The sequence below is a fragment of the Sapajus apella genome, unplaced genomic scaffold, assembly GCF_009761245.1.
Source record: "Sapajus apella isolate SASKATOON/1434 unplaced genomic scaffold, GSC_monkey_1.0 scaffold204, whole genome shotgun sequence".
In the NCBI taxonomy this organism is placed as follows: Eukaryota; Metazoa; Chordata; class Mammalia; order Primates; family Cebidae; genus Sapajus; species Sapajus apella.
The window spans coordinates 162,769-183,573 of NW_022437144.1; the positions used below are offsets into that span (position 1 = coordinate 162,769).

At 39.7% G+C, this 20,805-nt stretch overlaps 1 protein-coding gene across 2 annotated transcripts in view; it reads left to right on the forward strand.

Annotated features, from left to right (window-relative positions):
• The first annotated feature begins 308 nt into the window (after nt 1-308).
• The window catches only part of HDAC8 (histone deacetylase 8), a 227,381-nt gene continuing 206,884 nt past the window's right edge, over nt 309-20,805 (forward strand). The window contains exons 1-4 of one of the 2 annotated variants that reach the window (XM_032270124.1): nt 309-773; nt 1,310-1,362; nt 4,802-4,932; nt 5,697-5,838. In XM_032270124.1, coding sequence (XP_032126015.1) covers nt 549-773; nt 1,310-1,362; nt 4,802-4,932; nt 5,697-5,838 — 551 coding nt within the window. In that variant the 5' untranslated portion in view covers nt 309-548. The remainder of the gene's footprint in view (nt 774-1,309; nt 1,363-4,801; nt 4,933-5,696; nt 5,839-20,805) is intronic. The other variant, XM_032270123.1, reaches the window with a different exon arrangement.

Consider the following 20,805-nt stretch of genomic DNA (forward strand, 5'->3'; position numbering starts at 1 on the left):
AAAAAAAAAAAAAAAAAAAAAAAAAAAAAAAAAAAAAAAGGCCTATCCTTAAAATAAGTAGCTGATGTAGCTGGATGGTGGGGGCTCTAGGTGGCCACATTGTATCTGTGTTTATATGGTTAAACGGATATGTTTGCATATTGAAACAATTCATAAAGAGTTGAGGCTACTTTGTGTGTGTGTGTGTGTGTGTGTGTGTGTGTGTGTCTTAGCGCTAAAACTCAAAATCGCGGTTATTTTAGTGATTCGCCCAGGCTCTTCCGTTGCTCAAACCGCTGGAAACTACATCTCCCAGCATGCTGTGAAACTGGTCTGGCTTCATCTCAAATGGCCCCGTAGGGCAACAAGGATGGTTAGTTTTGACCCTACTTATTTGTGCCATAAATCGATCCTAATTGACAGCTCTTTGGACTTTTATATCTGCCGAACCCTTTTTCTTGAGCTGTGGTCACTAAATGAGGGGAGTCTGGCCTGGGAAGTCCCATCCATTCTTTCAATTGGATGGGGAGCAGGGATAGTGTCTCCTGCGATCTGAAGAATAGGAGGGAATGTTGACCAGGGAACACCACTGCGGCCGATCAGAGGAGCAGGAACTGGAGCCCTGGCCGAGTCCGAAAAAAGCCAGATCTGGACGGTGGCTGCGGAACGGTTGTAAGTGGAAGATGGAAGAGCCGGAGGAACCGGAGGATACTAGGCAGTCACTGGTCCCGGTGTATATCTATAGTCCTGAGTATGTCAGTATGTGTGACTCCCTGGCCAAGATCCCCAAACGGGTAAGAGAAGTCTGGATGAAAGACCGTGGGCTTTTGGGGTGGGGGTGGGGGTGGTGGATGAAAGAGCGTTAGGAAGCGGAGACGACACTGGGCTGGGGAAAATCTTCAGAAATTTTGGGTAGCTGTATCACATACCTAAAGCTGTATCGGAAGGAAGTGTTCTCATACCGTTTCTGAGAGCGCAGCATATCCCTGCGCGACGACCAACGCACAGGTAAGGGTGGGGGAGGGGATACGGAGGAGGGGAGGGTATGCAGTTTCCACTCCTAGGGGACTGCAAGTCGTGGAAAAACAAACTGCAGGGGGAAGGTGTTCCATCACTTGCCTTAAACCCGGTAGCTTTCACCTTAGTGATTTTGATACTTTGTATCTGTTTTGTCCAAAGTGTATTGTAACTGTTAACAAAAGGGAAACCAGTTGAAACAAAGTTAATCCGTTCCTTTGTTCAGGATGATGAGGTTAAAGACGATTTTGCTGAATTAAACTTTTAAGAGACGATTTTCTGCCTTTTTTTTTTTTTCCGCTGATGTTTTTAGGCCAGTATGGTACATTCTTTGATTGAAGCATATGCACTGCATAAGCAAATGAGGTAAGTTGTCCTTCTTGAACATAGCTCTGAAGCTAGGTGTCAGTTGCCTTAATATCCTCCTTCACAGTGGGGCAAGAAAAAGAATGGTTGTTTTTTTGTTTGTTTGTTTGTTTTCTTTGAGACGGAGTTTCTCTCTTGTTGCCCAGGCTAGAATGCAATGGTTGGATATCGGCCCACACCACAACCTCTGCCTCACGGGTTCAAGCGATTCTCCTGCCTCAGCCTCCCCAGTATCTGGGATTACAGGCACGCGCCACCACGCCCAGCTAATTTTGTATTTTTAGTAGAGATGAGGTTTCTTTTTTTTCTTTTTGACACGAAATCTCATTCTGTTGCCAGGCTGGAGTGCCGTGGCACGATCTCGGCTCACTGCAACCTCTGCCTCCTAGGTTCAAGGGATTCTCCTGCCTCAAGCCTCCTGAGCGGAGTAGCTGGGAATACAGGTGCACCACCACGCCCAGCTAATTTTTGTATAGTAGAGACGGGGTTTCACCATGTTGGCCAGGATGGTTTTGATCACTTGACCTCGTCATCCGCCCGCCTCGGCCTCCCAAAGTGCTGGGATTATAGGCTTGAGCCACTGTGCCCGGCCAAGAATGGTCTTCTTAAAAAAAAAATACTTTAGCGTTCTGTGAGGGTATTCACAGTGTTTGTAATTTGCCTGTAATCACAAGAAAGTTCTTGAAGAACTAAGAAAACTTGGGGGGCCAGGTGCAGTGGATCACAGCTGTAATCCCAGCACTTTGGGAGGCCTAAGCAAACGGATCGCCTGAGATCAGCAGTTCGAGACCAGCCTGGCCAACATGGTAAAACCGCGTCTCTACTAAAAATACAAACAACAACAACAACAACAACAAAAAAAAATCAAAAGAAAAATAGCTGTTCCTAGCTGAACACCTTTTTGTATCAGACAGGTTTAGTACCCAAATGTACTTACCTTAAAATCTCCGCAATGCACCTACCCCTGGAATACTTAACCAAGCAACTGAACTGTATTTTTAGATTACCGGATTTTAGTAGATTTACAGAATCTACTGTAATCCCAGCTACTTGGGAGGCTGAGGCTGGAGAGAATTGCTTGAACCTGGGAGGCAGAGGTTGCAGAGAACCCAGATCTGTGGCATTGCACTCCAACCTAGGGAACAAGAGTGAAACGCCATCAAAAAAAGAAAGAAAAGAAAGAAGAGAGAGGAGAGAGAGAGAGAGAAGAAAGAAAGAGAAAGAAAGAGGAGAAAGAGAGAAGAGGAGAGGAGAGGAGGGAAGGGAAATGGGGGAGGGGGAAGGGAGCCAGAACTCGAGAGAGAGCTGTTTCTTTCAAAAACATGAATTTGCTGTTTATTGCCATTTCTGTATTTGATGCCATTATTAGAGCAAATATAACCCTGCCACATATAGGATTACTTTCTGGCCAAATAGATGAGTACCCATACCAGCTAGTGTGCTATGCTTCATTTATTTCCCAGAAGGTAGTATAGTAGGCTTTCAGATTTTATCCTTATTATTAGCAAAATCATTTTGTACCTTTTTAAGGGATTTGATTTTTAAGCCATTTTTAAAAACAATATGGTTTGGTTAACATAATAACTGTATGCCTTCCATTAAAGTTATTTAACATTTCAAAAAAAATTATTTTATGACAAGGTATCAAAACAAAGCACAACTGCCCAGTTTCCTTGCTGTTAAATAGGGAGGCTTTCAGTAAGTGTTTTGTTGTTTTTTTTTTTTTTTTTTTTAACAAAATAAATGGAAGGTTACTAGAAGAAGGAGCTTTTAGGACTGGGAAATATGGTCCAAGATATACAATTTTTATTTTAATGGGTGGATTTTTCACCTCTGATAGTATACATGTGTCCTCTTTAAGAAGCAAGAATTATTGGATCTTAGCTATATATTTCATTTCTGAGGCCAAACCATGGGATTTCTTTTAGCTACCTTGGTGATAGAAGTAGCCTATATAGTCATATTAATTCATCATAAACTCGTGACTGTGTTCCCATTCAGCAGACATTTAAAACCACTGCTGCCTCCCTGTGGCCTAGGTCAGGGTTCTTTCAACTTGAATATGTATATGAATCTCCATAAAATGTGTCATCGTGTTTAAAAATCATGATGTTAAAATACAAATTCTGACTCAGGTCTGAGGCAAGTCTGAAGTTCTGCATTTCTTTTTTTTTTTTTTTTTTTTGAGAGGGAGTTTCTCTCATGTTTCTACCCAGGCTGGAGTGCGCGATCTCGGCACACAGCAAGCTCCGCCTCCTGGGTTCAGGCAATTCTCCTGCCTCAGCCTCCTGAGTAGCTGGGATTACAGGCACGCACCACCATGCCCAGCTCATTTTTTGTATTTTTAGTAGAGACGGGGTTTCACCATGTTGACCAGGATGGTCTCAATCTCTTGACCGCGTGATCCACCCGCCTCGGCCTCCCAAAGTGCTGGCATTACAGGCTTGAGTCACCTCGCCCGGCCGAAGTTCTGCATTTCTAACAAGCACCCAGGGGATGCTGATGCTGCTGGTCCACAGACCGCCCTTTAAGTGCAAGGGCTAGAGAACAGTAGTGGCACCTGTGGGGTCTAGAAGAGGAAATGGGGAATAGGCAGCTAGAGGTTAGATGTGGTAAGGCTTCGGGTTAACTCCCTTTATTCTCTCACTCGCTTCTATTGTCATTTTTGGTGAATAGGTTGAGAGGTTCTGAGTGAAGCCCAATTGCAACCATTTTGCCCCTTCTCTCCTCACTCTCAGAGGCAGATAGGAGGGACCAAGTCTAGAAACTTTCTACATTTTGTGTTGCCCATTTTTTATCCGTTAATAGTAATGATAGTTATCCACAAAGCACTTTTGTATATGCTATACTTTTATCTTCACATAAGTTCCATAAAGTTCCCCATTTTACAAATGAAAAAACTCAACTACAGAACAGTCAACTTACCTGAGGTTATAGAGCTAGCAAGTACAGAGTTAGGACAGGAACTCAATTCTCTACCTACAAATTCAAAATGAATAACATAGCTGCCTATTAAAATAAAGATATAGTTGAAAGGATGATATAACCCAATTAGCAACTGATTCAAATGAAAATTTCCCTGCCTACTAGTTTGTCCTGAAAGTTGTAACTCACAAAGTCCGTCTGATACCTGATTATTTAACTTGAATATAATTAACTTGAATATAATTATTTGAATATAATTACTTTTGTTTACCTACCTATAAACTCAAGGGAAAATCTATCCTCTTGCCCCTTATTAACAGAGTCATTACCGTAGAAGTGAGGTAGTGAAGACTGCACAGTGCAGTGGAAGAACAGAATGTGTTTGTTGCTCCAGCCTATTGGAAACAGAAGTTGAGACTTGCATTTTCTGCTCAGACTTCTGGCTTCTGTTTCTAACTTCTGGCATATACTGGGGCTGACTCACTCACCTCTTTGTTCTCTCTGTCATTGTTAGGGTAGTTAAGCCCAAAGTGGCCTCCATGGAGGAGATGGCCACCTTCCACACTGATGCTTATCTGCAGCATCTCCAGAAGGTCAGCCAAGAGGGCGATGATGATCATCCGGACTCCATAGAATATGGGCTAGGTAAAGTTATTACTAGGCATTGATGGGAGATGGACAATTTTTCTATAACTTGTATGATGGTTTTTTATATTTTTAATTAAGAAATCATGTGTTTTGAGTCTTACCCATATCAAAACATTTAAAAAAAAGAAAAATCATGTGTTAACTGTCGATCTTAATCTTTGGGTTTAGCCACATATAACTCACTAAAAAAGCAAACCATATGAGTTGAGCAAAACCAAATGATGGGTCGGATGAAAGAAAACCTTTCAGTTGCTTAGGCCCTACTGGCAGTGCTCAGATCTGGTCTGGCTATATATTGGCTGATTTAGCTGTCCCGTGACCTTGTATCTTAATGGAGTATAGATTTATGTTCTGGCTGAGTTTTCTATCTCACCCCTCATCAAACAGCTGCATTTTTTTAAACTGTAAGTGACCAGCAGGATAGTCTAGAAAAACAGCATGGTTAAGCAGAGGAACACTGAACTGGGGGTCAAGAGAGCTGGATCCCAGGCCTGGCTCTGTGTGACCACTGACAAAACATATCACCTCTCAGGCTTGGTTTCTCTATCTGTAGCCCATGACTAGTTAATCATGAAGGTTTATCCTTTCTAGCTCTAACCTTTTAAAAAATTATATCCCAAACATTGGAGTTGTTTCTATCAGTTGGAGCTGATATTAGCACAGTGGCTTTTTAGTAGGTTATGTTGTCACACCTCAACCTATTCCTCTTCTTTTCCCAGTTCATCAGATTTTTAACCAGCTCTTCTGATTTTTGCCTTAAGGTTATGACTGCCCAGCCACTGAAGGGATATTTGACTATGCAGCAGCTATAGGAGGAGCTACAATCACAGCTGCCCAGTGCCTGATTGATGGAATGTCCAAAATAGCGATTAACTGGTCTGGAGGGTGGCATCATGCAAAGAAGTAAGAAAATGACCTTTCTGTTTTCTGACTCTTTCCTTTAGTCAGTTTCTCAACTATATAAATTCTTATGCTTACTGTATTGTCATTTATAGAGGGACATTTGTGTATGTGGCAGTTTACAAGGCATTCTGAAGAAATGCAAGTGAAACAGAAAAAACATGACTTAATATATATATGTGGGAGGTACACTGTTGAAAGTCAGGACACCTGGGCTCTACACCTAGTTTTTCTGTTAACTTGGCTAACTGACTTGGACGGATTATCCTCCCTAGGCCTCAGTTTCTTCATTGGTAACACGAACAGGACAAAGGATACAACTAGACAGTCTCTAAATTCCTTTTCAGCTTTCTAAAAATTCCCATCTTTAAGGGACTAGAAACATTAACAAAATTAGAATAATTAGAATGTTTAGACTAGAAACATTCACAGTCTAGAAACATTAACAAAATTAGAATAATTAGAAAACAACATTAGTTATGGTACCAATGGAATATATGTATGAGCTGAAGAGACTTATCAGTAGAAAGAAATTAATCATGGAAGTCTTGGCAGAAGTGAATTTTAGAGCTAGTTCTTAAAAGAAATGGCAAACAGATTTTTGAAAAGGTGGGAAATTGATGAGAATAGGTTTAAAACAAAAGGCTGAAGAATCAAGAAGGGGGCTCATGCTGCCATCTGTAAAGAAAGTAGCAACCCAGTTAGATGTCTCTCAAAGACAAAAGGCTTGTGAAAAGGCTCTTCCTAGGTACTTCTTGGAGTTACAGGAGAAGTCCTTTTGGAGTGTTTGTTTGTTTGTTTTTTGAGATGGGGTCTCACTCTGTCGCTCAGGCTGGAGTGCAGCAGCTTGATCTCAGCTCACTGCAACCTCTGTCTCCTGGGTTCAAGTGATTCTACCACCTCAGCCTCCTGAGTAGCTGGTATTACAGGTACCTGCCATCATGCCCAACTAATTTTTGTATTTTTGTAGAGATGGGGTTTCACCATGTTGGCCAGGCTGGTCTTGAACTCCTGACCTGAAGTGATCCACCTGCCTCTACTCCCAGAATGCTGGGATCACAGGTGTGACTCACCATGTCCAGCCACCTTCTGGAGTTTTATGTTAATGTGTCTAACGGTAGTAGTCTGTCTGAGAAGGATTTCTGGGCCTTCTTCAGCATTTGGTACTTTGATATTTCTGTAGTACTTAATCTTCACTGAGGAAGAAGGATTTTTTTAAACTCTGAATTTATCAATCTTCTGTCTGAGATGAATGAAGCCACTGTGGTAGTTAACTGCCAATGCATTATTCACAAATCAATTGTTCATGCAATCAACCATGACCTTGATACTTTTAGATGCTCTTGAGTCAAGAGAAAACAACACTTTGTTTTTCAGAATAAAATACAGCACAACTTCAGCATATGCAGGTTAAGATAGTAACACAAATTTTTTTCCATCAAATTGACAGATTTTGGGGCCAAGGAAATCCTTGAAAGGGTTTACTACTAGAATTTACTAGTTAGGCAACAGAGCAAAAGAAATCAATGTTTTAGTAATGAGTCTTACATGGTCTTTAAAACAGAGACAAGCTGCCTTTTGTTAGCTTTTGCTTGCTTGGCTGCTTGCTTTCTTCTTTCTTTCTTTCTTTCTTTCTTTGAAATAAAGACAAGGTCTCCCTATGTTGCCCAGGCTGATCTTGAACTCCTGGGCTCAAGGGATCCTCCCTTCTCATCCTTCCAAGGTGCTGGCATTACAGGCATGAGCCACCACACCCAGCCTCTTTCTTTCTTTCTTGTTTTGTTTTTTAGAGACAAGGTCTCTCTCTGTCACCTAGGCTGGAGTGCCGTGGTACAATCATAGCTCACTGCAGTCTTGAACTCCTGGGCTCAAGGGATCTCCCCACCTCAGCCTTCCAAGTAGCTAAGACTACAGGCATGTGCTACAATGCTTGGATAATTTTTTTTTTTTTTTTTTTGGTAGAGATGGAGTCTTGCTTTGTTGCCCAGGCTGGTCTCAAATTCCTGGCCTCAAACTGTCATTCCATCTTGGCCTCCCAAAGTGCTGGCATTACATATGAGAGCCACTGTGCCTAGCCTGCTTTTTTTTTTTTTTTTAAGTTCAAAATAAAGACAATGATTGCTAGGAGAAACAAATGAACCTCTCCCCTTCCGGCTACAAAGTGAAAGGAGAAAACCGAGCTTCTCTGAATGAAGGACTTCTAGGTCCTCTTGGGCTTAGCAAGTTGAGAAGAAAAGTAGTGTGGCTTCATAGAAAAGGCCCATTCCTATGAATCAGATCCAGTTTATTATGCATTTAAATTTACATCAGAAAGCCTGCTAGGGCCTGGGTCATTTTCCAGTGGACTACTCTGCTTCTTAATACTGTTTTGCTGCCAAAGGAAGCACACTCTGTCTTGACCCTAGCATGGCTGCTTCTGAGCTGCACACAGACATGGGGATACCCATATATGTTGCCTTAACTGTTTTAAACATCTTTCAGCTGATCCTGCATAGAAACAGACATTCCTGCAATGAATATAAATTACAGAGGGTCTCTAGAGATTGCCCCAATTTAGGTCTGAATTTCATGGTGTTCTTGGCATATCTAGAACCTCTCTGTAGATGGACTACAGCCATTTAGGCCACAAACTTATATCTAGCCAGCATTTACCTATTATAATCACAATATTTGTTTAAACTTCCCATCCCCAAATATATGTACAGATTCATACATGCCATTTATTCATTGAACAAGCATTGATGAAGCACCTACTATATGTCAAATGTATGTTTATCATCACCAATAAGCAGAGATACAGAAATTGAAGCAAGATATATTGTTTCCCTGACTAAATTTGAAAAAAAAAAATTCTTTATTTCAAAATATCCAGGTGGTGGAAAGATTACAATGAAATTGACACAATCCCTTTTGAAAACTTTGGAAGTGTTAAGAATGGGAAAAAAATATTCATACCAGTTGCCCCAGTAACAATATTCTTGGCAATCTATTCTAAGGAAAAAACCAATTCTACCTGCAAGAAATTTGCATCTTAGGAGTAAGACAGCAAATATTGCATTTGAAAGCTAAAAAAGAATGATTTTCAGAGAATATTCTACAAAAGAAGAGTAATGAAGGACTAACACTATTAGATATTAAGCATCCAAAACTACAATAATAAAAACCCTGGTATAAAATTAGACAGATAAGTTGTAGTATACCTACCCTCAACAAAGAGACCAGTTGTATAGAATTTATTACAAAGGATGCATTGCAAGTAAATGGGAGTTGAAAGGTCTGTTGAGTAATGGTATTGTGACAGCTTCTACCATTATACTCTCATCTACTGTAATAAACTAAAATAAATGACAGCTAGATTGAAGAGTTAAATATAAAAAAGCAAGTTTAAAAAACTAGAGTGAATGGATACTTATCAAGCTTCTAAAGGGGAAGAATTTTCTAAGCTTAGAAAGTAATTTTTTAAAATCACAAAGAAAAAGATCAAATCTGACTGTATAAAATTTTAAAACCAAAATAACTTTTAAAAGGTTTTTTGGCTACTTTTAAGATAAAATCTAAGCACAGTCTGAAAAAGCCTATGTGACATAAATATGACAAAGTGTAATAGGCTTGTATTATCTAACCCACTTCTACAATATAATGTATAAGAAGAAATATGAACAAAGAACATGAATAGACAATTTACAAAGGAGTTTAAGTACAATTGGAAAACATGAGAAAATGTTCATCACCACTAATCAAAGAAATGCAAATTTAAAAAATTAGGTAAGCCTCTTTTTTAAGCCTATATTTAACATAATTGCAAAAGATGGTACTCAGTTTCCTAGTGAGTGTGGTTTGGAAGAAAGCATTTTGGTAGCCAGTATATATTAATGCCCTTTGATCTGGTAATCTTACTTCTGGGAATGTGGCCTAAAATTTTTTTTTCAATATGGGAAACAAACTATTTTCATGAAGATATTTATTGGTGTTATTGATAAAATTTAAAAAATTAACATAGCATGAATAATCCACTCTCTAGAATATTATGCTATGATTTTACTTTTTTTTTCTTCTGTGCAGAAGCTTTTGGTTTTTATTTATTTATTAACTTATGAGACAGGGTCTTGCTCTGTCACCCAGGCTGGAGTGCAGTGACACAGTCTCGGCCCACTGCAACCTCCGTCCCCCAAAGCTCAAGCAATCCTCCCACACAGATTCCTGAGTAGCTGGGACTACAGACACACACCACCACACCTGGCTTTTTTTGTAGAGATGGGGTTTTGCCATGTTGCCCAGGCTGGTCTTGAACTCCTGGGCTCAAGGGATCAGCCTACTTTGCCCTCCCAAAGTGCTGGGATTACAGTTGTGTGCCACCATGCCCAACCTTATGCTATTATTTTAAATAATGATTATAAAGATTATAGGGAACTTCAGATAAATACTTGATGTGTGTCAATAAAAAAACAGGTCTTAAAAATGTATGCACATTACAATCACAGCTTTGTAAAACATATCTGAAGAAAAAAACACTGGTGCAAATGACAACAGTGGTTCTCTTAGAATAACAATAATATAGTGGCAGAATTATTTTTTCCCCCAAATATTTTTTATTTTTTTTAATTTAATTTTTTACGATTTTTAATTTTTTTATTTCAATAGGTTTTTGGGGAACAGGTGGTGTTTGGTTACTTGAGTAAGTTCTTTAGCGGTGATTTCTGAGATTTTGGTGCACCCATCACCCAAGCAGTGTACCCCACACCTAACATGTAGTCTTTTATCCCTCTCTACTCCCCACCCTTTCCCCCGAGTCCCCAAAGTTTAATGTGTTGTTCTTATGCCTTTGTGTCCTCATAGCTTGTCTTCCACATGAGTTAGGACATATGATGTTTGGTTTTCCATTCCTAAGTTACTTCACTTAGAATAATAGTCTCCAATTCCATCCAGGTTGCTGTGAATGCCATTATCTCATTCCTTTTTATGGCTATGTAGTATTCCATGGTATATATATGCCACATTTTCTTTATCCACTTGTTGATTTATGGGCATTTGGGCTGATTCCATATTTTTGCAGTTGCAAATTGTGCTGCTATAAATATGCATGTACAAGTATCTTTTTCATGTAATGACTTCTTTTCCTCTGGGTAGATACCTAGTATTGGGATTGCTGGATCAAACAGTAGATCTACTTTTAGTTCTTTAAGGAGTCTCCATACTGTTTTTCATAGTGACTGTACTAGTTTACATTCCCACCAGCAGCGTAAAAGTGTTCCCTTTTAACTACATCCACCACAACATCTATTATTTTTTGATTTTTTGATTATTGCCATTCTTGCCAGAATGAGGTAGTATTACATTGTAGCTTTGATTTGGATTTCCTTGATCATTAGTGATGTTGAGCATTTGTTCATATGTTTGTTGGCCATTTGTATGTCTTCTTTTGAGAATTGTCTATTCATGTCCTTAGCCCACATTTTGGTGGGATTGTTTTTTTCTTGCTAATTTGAGTTATTTGAAAATTCCGGGTATTAGTCTTCTGTCAGATGTATAGATTGTGAAGATTTTCTCCCACTCTGTGGGTTTTTTGTTAACTCTGCTGATTATTTCTTTTGCTGTGCAGAAGCTTTGTAGCTTAATTATGTTCCATCTATTTATCTTTGTTTTTGTTGTATTTGCTTTTGGGTCTTTCGTCATGAAGTCTTTGCCTAAGCCAATGTCTATAAGAGTTTTTCCGATGTTATCTTCTAGAATTTTTATAGTTTCAGGTCTTAGATTTAAGTCTTTGATCCATCTTGAGTTGATTTTTGTATAAGAAGGTGAGAGTTGATTTTTGTATACGGTGAGAGGTGGGGATCCAGTTTCATTCTTCTACATATGGCTTGCCAATTATCCTGGCACTATTTGTTGAATAGGGTGTCCTTTCCCCACTTTATGTTTTTGTTTGCTTTGTCAAAGATCAGTTGGCTGTAAGTATTTGACTTTATTTCTGGGTTCTCTATGCTGTTCCATTGGTCTATGTGCCTATTTTTATACCAGTATCATGCTGTTTTGGTGACTATGGCCGTATGGTTTCTAGTTGGGTAATGTAATGCCTCCACTTTTGTTCTTTTTGCGTAGTCTTAGCTTTGGCTATGTGGACTCTTTTTTGGATCCATATGAATTTTAGGATTGTCTTTTCTATTTCTGTGAAGAATGATGGTGATGGGAATTGCACTGAATTTATAGATTGCTTTTGGGAGTATGGTCATTTTCACAATATTTATTCTACTCATCCATGAACATGGAATATGTTTTCATTTGTTTGTGTTGTGTATGATTTCTTTCAGCAATGTTTTGTAGTTTTCCTTGTAGCAGTCTGTCATGTCCTTGGTTAGGTATATTCTTAAGTATTTTATTTTTTCTGCAGCTATTGTAAAAGGGGTTGAGTTCTTAATTTGATTATCAGCTTGGTTGCTATTGGTGCATAGCACAGCTACTGATTTCTGTACATTAATTTTGTATCCTGAAACTTTGCTGAATTCATTTACCAGTTCTAGGAGCTATTTGGATGAGTCTTCAGGGTTTTCTAGGTATACAATCAACAAACAGCAACAGTTTGACTTCCTCTTTACTGATTTAGATATTCTTTATTTCTTTCTCTTATCTGATTGCTCTGGCTAGGACTTCAAATATTATGTTGAATAGAAGTGGTGAAAGTGGGCATCCTTGTCTTGTTCCAGTTCTCAGGGGGAATGCTTTCAGCTTTTCCCCATTCAGTATAATGTTGGCTGTGGGTTTGTTGAAGATTATTACCTTTTATTACCTTAAAGTATGTCCCTTCTATGCCAATTTTGCTCAAGGTTTTAATCATAAAGCGATGCTGAATTTTGTCAAATGCTTTTTCTGCATCTATTGAGATGATTATGTGATTTTTGTTTTTAATTCTGTTTATGTGGTAGGCCATATTTATTGACTTGTGTATGTTAAACCATCCCTGCATCTCTAATATCAAACCCAGTTTATCATGGTGAATTATCTTTTGATATGCTATTGGATTTGGTTCACTATTATCTTGTTGAAGATTTTTGCATCTATGTTCATCAGGGATTTTGGTCTGTAGTTTTATTTTTCGTTATGTCCTTCCCTGGTTTTGGTATTAGGGTGATACTGGCTTCATAGAATGATTTAGGGAGGATTCCTTCTTTCTCTGTCTTTTGGAATAGTGTCAATAGGATTGGTATCAATTCTTCTTTGAATGTCTGATAGAGTTCAGCTGTGAATTTGTCTAGTCCTGGGTGCTTTTTTGTTGGCTTTTTATTGTTGTTGTTACCATTTCAATCTCACTGCTTGTTACTGGTCTGTTCAGAGATTCTTTATCTTCCTGACTTAATATAGGAGGGTTGTATATTTCCAGGAATTTATCCTTCTCCTCTAGGTCTTCTAGTTTATGCATATAAAAGTGTTCATAGTAGCCTTGAATAATCTTTTGTATCTCTATGGTATCAGTTGTAATATCTCCCATTTCATTTCTAATTGAGCTTATTTGTATCGTCTCTCTTCTTTCCTTGGTTCATCATGACAATTGTCTATCAATTTTATTTATCTTTTCAAAGAACCAACTTTTTGTTTCATTTATCTTTTGTATTTTTTATTTGTTTGTTTCAGTTTCATTTAGTTCTGCTCCAATCTTGGCCATTTCTTTTCTTCTGCTGGATTTGGGTTTGGATTGTTCTTGTTTCTCCAGTTCCATGAGGCATACCCTTAGATTTTCTATTTGTGCCCTTTCAGACTTTTTGATGTAGGTATTTAATGCATTTTGCTAAGAAGCATTTCCTCTTAACACTGCTTTTGCTATATCTCAGAGGTTTTGATTGGTTACTTCATTATTATCATTCCATTCAAAGAATTTTTAAATTTCTCTTGATTTCATTGTTGAACCAATGATCATTCAGGAGCAGGTTATTTAGTTTCCATGTATGTGCATGGTTTTGAGGGTTCCTTTTGAAGTTTTTTCCAGTTTTATTCCACCGTGATCTAAGAGAGTACTTGATATAATTTTCATTTTCTTTTTTTTAATCATATATTTTATTTAACTCAAAATGTTACAATTTTAATATATAATCAATATTAAAGTGATAATGAGCTATTTTACTTTCTTAAACTAAGTTTTTGAACTTCTATCTGTATTTTACACTGACAGCACATCTTGTTTCAAAATAGCCATTTTCCAAATGCTCAATAGTGTTTACCATTTTCACAGTAATCTCATTAAGTATGCACTGCTATTTAATTCTTACTTTTTTTTCCCATTTATTTATTTTATTGCATTTTAGGTTTGGGGTACATGTGAAGAACATGCAAGATTGTGGCATAGGTACACATATGGCAGTGTGATTTGCTGCCTTCCTCCCCATCACCTACATCTGGCATCTTTCCCCTTGCTATCTCTCCCCAGCTCCCCACCCCCCACCATCCCTCCGCTATTTCCCCCCAACTGACCCCAGTGTGTAGTGCTCCCCTCCCTCTGTCCATGTGTTCTCATTGTTCAACACCCGCCTATGAGTGAGAACATGCGGTATTTGATCTTCTGCTCTTCTGTCAGTTTGCTGAGAATGATGGTTTCCAGGTTCATCCATGTCCCTACAAAGGACACAAACTCATCATTTTTGATGGCTGCATAATATTCCATGGTGTATATATGCCACATTTTCCCTGTCCAGCCTATCATCGATGGGCATTTGGGTTGGTTCCAGGTCTTTGCTATTGTAAACAGTGCTGCAATGAACATTCGTGTGCATGTGTCCTTATAGTAGAACGATTTATAATCCTTTGGATATATACCCAGTAATGGGATTGCTGGGTCAAATGGAAGTTCTATTTCTAGGTCCTTGAGGAATCGCCACACTGTCTTCCACAATGGTTGAACTAATTTACACTCCCACCAACAGTGTAAAAGTGTTCCTATTTCTCCACATCCTCTCCAGCATCTGTTATCTCCAGATTTTTTAATGATCGCCATTCTAACTGGCATGAGATGGTGTCTCAATGTTGTTTTGATTTGCATTTCTCTGATGCCCAGTGATGATGAGCATTTTTTCATATGTTTGTTGGCCTCATGTATGTCTTCTTTTGTAAAGTGTCTGTTAATATCCTTTGCCCATTTTTGAATGGGCTTGTTAGTTTTTTTCTTGTAAATCTGTTTTAGTTCTTTGTAAATTCTGGATATCAGCCCTTTGTCAGATGAGTAGACTGCAAAAATTTTTTCCCATTCTGTTGGTTGCTGATTCACTCTAATGACTGTTTCTTTTGCCGTGCAGAAGCTGTGGAGTTTGATTAGGCCCCATTTGTCTATTTTGGCTTTTGTTGTCAATGCTTTTGGTGTTTTGGTCATGAAGTCCTTGCCTACACCTATGTCCTGAATGGTTTTGCCTAGATTTTCTTCTAGGGTTTTTATGGTGTTAGGTCTTATGTTTAAGTGTTTAATCCATCTGCAGTTAATTTTAGTGTAAGGTGTCAGGAAGGGGTCCAGTTTCTGCTTTCTGCACATGGCTAGCCAGTTTTCCCAACACCATTTATTAAACAGGGAATCCTTTCCCCATTGCTTGTTTTTGTCTGGTTTGTCAAAGATCAGATAGTTGTGGATATGTTGCATTGCGTCCGAGACCTCTGTTCTGTTCCATTGGTCTATATCTCTGTTTTGGTACCAGTACCATGCTGTTTTGATTACTGTAGCCTTGTAGTATAGTTTGAAGTCCGGTAGTGTGATGTCTCCCGCTTTGTTCTTTTTGCTTAGAATTGACTTGGCTATGCGGGCTCTCTTTTGGTTCCATATGAAGTTTAAGGTGGTTTTTTCCAGTTCTGTGAAGAAGGTCATTGGTAGCTTGATGGGGATAGCATTGAATCTGTAAATTACTTTGGGCAATATGGTCATTTTCACGATACTGATTCTTCCTAACCATGAACATGGAATGTTTCTCCATCTGTTTGTGTCCTCTCTTACTTCGTTGAGCAGTGGCTTGTAGTTCTCCTTGAAGAGGTCCTTTACATTCCTTGTTAGTTGTATTCCTAGGTATTTTATTCTCTTTGTGGCAACTGTGAATGGAAGTTTGTTCTTGATTTGGCTCTCTTTAAGTCTGTTATTGGTGTATAGGAATGCATGTGATTTTTGGACATTGATTTTGTATCCTGAGACTTTGCTGAAGTTGTTTATCAGTTTCAGGAGATTTGGGGCTGAGACGATGGGGTCTTCTAGATATACAATCATGTCGTCTGCAAATAGAGACAATTTGACTTCCTCCTTTCCTATTTGAATGCCCTTTATTTCCTTTTCTTGCCTGATTGCTCTGGCTAGAACTTCTAATACTATATTGAATAGCAGTGATGAGAGAGGGCATCCTTGTCTGGTGCCACGTTTCAAGGGGAATGCTTCCAGCTTTTGCCCATTCAGTATGATATTGGCTGTTGGTTTGTCATGAATAGCTTTTATTATTTTGAGATACGTTCCGTCAATACCTAGCTTATTGAGGGTTTTTATCATAAAGGGCTGTTGAATTTTGTCAAAGGCATCAATTGAGATAATCCTGTCGTTTTTGTCTTTGGTTCTGTTTGTATGGTGAATTACGTTTATAGACTTGCGTATATTGAACCAGCCTTGCATCTCTGGGATGAAGCCTACTTGATCATGGTGGATAAGCTTTTTGACGTGCTGTTGCAATCGGCTTGTCAGTATTTTATTGAAGATTTTTGCATCTATGTTCATCATGGATATTGGCCTGAAGTTTTCTTTTCTTGTTGATTCTCTGCTGGGTTTTGGAATCAGGATGATGTTGGTCTCATAAAATGATTTGGGAAGAATTCCCTCTTTTTGCATTGTTTGGAATAGTTTCAGAAAGAATGGTACCAGCTTCTCTTTGTATGTCTGGTAGAATTCAGCTGTGAACCCATCTGGACCTGGGCTTTTTTTGGGTGGTAAGCTCTTAATTGCTGCCTCAACTTCAGACCTTGTTATGGGTCTGTTCAGGGTTGTGGCTTCTTCCTGGTTTAGGCTTGGGAGGAGGCAAGTGTCCAGGAATTTATCCATTTCTTCCAGGTTTACTAGTTTATGTGCATAGAGTTGTTTGTAATAATCTCTGATGATGGTTTGAATTTCTGTGGAATCTGTGGTGATATCCCTTTTATCGTTTTTTATTGCATCAATTTGGTTATTCTCTCTTTTCTTTTTTATTAATCTGGCTAGTGGTCTGTCTATTTTGTTGATCTTTTCAAAAAACCAGCTCCTGCATTTATTGATTTTTTGAAGGGTTTTTTGTGTCTCTATCTCCTTCAGTTCTGCTCTGATCTTAGCTATTTCTTGTCTTCTGCTAGACTTTGAGGTTTTTTGATCTTGCTCCTCTAGCTCTTTCAGTTTTGATGATAGGGTGTCAATTTTTCATCTCTCTTTGCTTCTCATGTGGGCACTTATTGCTATATATTTTCCTCTAGAGACTGCTTTAAATGTGTCCCAGAGATTCTGGTATGTTGTGTCTTCATTCTCGTTGGTTTCGAAGAACATCTTTATTTCTGTTTTCATTTCATTGTTTATCCAGTCAACATTCAGGAGCAAGTTGTTCAGTTTCCATGAAGCTGTGCGGTTCTGGGTTAGTTTTTGAATTCTGAGTTCTAACTTGATTGCACTGTGGTCTGAGAGACTGTTTGTTACGATTTCCATTCTTTTGCATTTGCTGAGGAGTGATTTACTCCCAATTATGTGGCCAATTTTAGAGTAGGTGTAATGTGGTGCTGAGAAGAACGTATATTCTGTGGATTTGGGGTGTAGAGTTCTATAAATGTCTATTAGGTTTGCTTGGTCCAAGTCTGAGTTCAAGTCCTGGATATCCTTGTTAATTTTCTGTCTAGTTGATCTGTCTAATATTGACAATGGGGTGTTAAAGTCTCCCACTATTATCGTGTGGGAGTCTAAGTCTCTTTGTAAGTCATTAAGAACTTGCCTTATGTATCTGGGTGCTCCTGTATTGGGTGCGTATATATTTAGGATCGTTAGCTCTTCTTGTTGCATTGATCCTTTTACCATTATGTAATGTCCCTCTTTGTCTCTTATGATCTTTGTTGCTTTAAAGTCTAATTTATCAGAGATGAGAATTGCAACTCCTGCTTTTGTTTTTGCTCTCCGTTTGCTTGGTAAATCTTCCTCCATCCCTTTATTTTGAGCCTTTGTGTATCCTTGTATGTGAGATGGGTTTCCTGGGTACAGCACACTGATGGGTTTTGTCTTTTTATCCAATTTGCCAGTCTGTGTCTTTTGATTAGGGCATTTAGTCCATTTACATTTAGGGTTAATATTGTTATGTGTGAATTTGATACTGCCATTTTGATGCTAGCTGGCTGTTTTGCCCATTAGTTGATGTAGATTCTTCATTGTGTTGATTCTCTTTATCATTTGGCATGTTTTTGGAGCGGCTGGTACTAGTTGTTCCTTTATATGTGTAGAGCCTCTTTCAGGAGCTTTTGTAAAGCTGGCCTGGTGGTGACGAAATCTCTGAGTACTTGCATGTTCACAAAGGATTTTATTTTTCCTTCACTTTTGAAGCTTAGTTTGTCTGGATAGGAGATTCTGGGTTGAAAGTTCTTTTCTTTAAGGATTTTGAATATCGGCCCCCACTCTCTTCTGGCTTGTAGGGTTTCTGCTGTGAGTCTGATGGGCTTCCCTTTGTGGGTAACCCGACCTTTCTCTCTGGCTGCCCTTAGTATTTTCTCCTTCATTTCAACCCGGTGAATCTGACGATTATGTGCCTTGGGGTTGCTCTTCTTGACAAATATCTTTGTGGTGTTCTCTGTATTTCCTGGACTTCAATGTTTGCCTGCCTTGCTAGGTTGGGGAAGTTTTCCTGGATAATATCCTGAAGAGTATTTTCCAGGTTGGATTCATTCTCTTCGTCGCATTCAGGTACGCCTATCAAACGTAGATTAGGTCTTTTCACATAGTCCCACATTTCTTGGAGACTTTGTTCATTCCTTTTTACCCTTTTTTCTCTATTCTTGCCTTCCCATTTTATTTCATTGAGTTGATCTTCAACCTCTGATAGCCTTTCTTCTGCTTGGTCAATTCGGCTGTTGATACTTGTGCATGCTTCGCGAAGTTCTCGTGTTGTGTTTTTCAGCTCCATCAATTCATTTTTATTCCTTTCTATTTTGTCCATTCTCGTTAGCATTTCATCAAATCTTTTTTCAAGGCTCTTAGTTTCTTTGCATTGGGTTAGAACATGTTCTTTTAGTTCACAGAAGTTTCTTACTACCCACCTTCTGAAGTCTGATTCTGTCATTTCATCACACTCGTTCTCCACCCAACCTTGTTCCCTTGCTGGTGAGGAGTTGTGATCCCTTTTAAGAGGAGAGGTGTTCTGGTTTTGGGTGTTTTCATCCTTTTTGCACTGGTTTATTCCCATCTTTATGAATTTATCCACCTGTCACCTTTGTAGTTGCTGTCTTTCAGATTGGGTCTCTGAGTGGACGTTCTGTTTGTTGATGATGAGGTTATTTCTGTTTCTTGGTTTTCCTTCTGACAGTCTGGCCCCTCTGCTGTAGGTCTGCTGAGGTCTACTCCAGGACCTGCTTGCCTGGGGATCACCTGCAGCAGCTGCTGAACAGTAAGGGTTGTTACCAGTTTTCTTCGTCTGCTATCTTTGTCCAAGAAAAATACCCACCAAGTGTCAATCTGATCTCTCCTTTATGAGGTGACTCTTTGGATATACAGGGGTCAGGGAGCTGCTTGAGGAGATGGTCTCTTATTTATAGGAGCTCAAATGCTGTGCTGTGAGCTCCGTTGTTCATTCAGAGCTGCTGGGTAGGTACGTTTAGGTCTGCTGCAGCAGAACTCATAAACTGCTTTTTGTTCCCAGGTGCTCTGTCCCAGGGATTTAGGGCTTCATGAGTTTCCGTTATGCTGCTGCCTTCTTTTTTTTTCCTTCAGAGCTGCCCTGCCCAGCAAGGAGGCAGCCTAGTCACTGTCTGCCTGTAGAGGCTTTACTGAGCTGCTGTGGGCTCTGCCCAGCTGCTGAGTGAACTTCCCTGCAGTCCTGTTTATATGGGTGTAGTTAGAACTGCCTTGGCAAGGGTGGTCCGCCTCTGTTAAGGTGGAGCCTCTCTGCGGTGGCGGGTTGCCTTGGCAACGGCGGGCTGCCTCAGCATTGGCTGACTACCTCCATAGTGCCGGGCTGCCTCGGTAATGGCAGACACCCCTCCCCCACAGAGCCGTACTGTCCCGGGTTCAGTTGCGCTTGCTGTGAAACTCTCAATCCAGAGAGTTTCTGATTGCTGTTCTTTTGTGGATGTGGGACCAGCCGAGCCTGATTGCCTGGCTACCTGCCTCAGAGCCTTTTTTTGTTTTGTTTTGTTTTGTTTAAGTTGGTGTTCCAGTCGCTTGTTGAAGAGGTGCAGGGGTCTGTGTTTTTTCATGTGCGGTGACTCACTGCGCTGCCTTAAACAGTGGCACTGAGATTGTGGCGCTTTTTTTGCCCTGGAATCTACTGTCCTGGTTCCCTGCTCAGTCCCCTTTTTAATCAGAGGAATGACCGACTTCCCGCGGCTCCAATCGCCAGCCAAAAGGGCACCCAGACTGGTGTATTTTGTACAGAGAACCGCTGCTCCAGGGCGCCAACAAAGCAGCTGCGCAGGGCAAAGTAGCGCGCCTGCCAGCACAGCCTTGCTGGCCAAAACAGCCGCACTGGCAACCCGTGGAGCTCCTCCGCCTGGGAATTGCCTAGTCTGTGGGCAATAAAAATGCGGCGTCCACTCACCCTCTGTGCTTTCACTGGGAGCTGCAATCCTGAGCTGTTCCTAAACGACCATCTTGGATCTTCACCCAATTTTGATTTTCTTAAATTTACTGAGACTTGTTTTGGTATCTATCATATGATCTGTCTTGGAGAATAGTTCCATGTACTGATGAATAGAATGTATATTCTGCAGTTGTTGGGTAGAATGTTCTTTAAATATCTGTTAAGTCCATTTGTACTA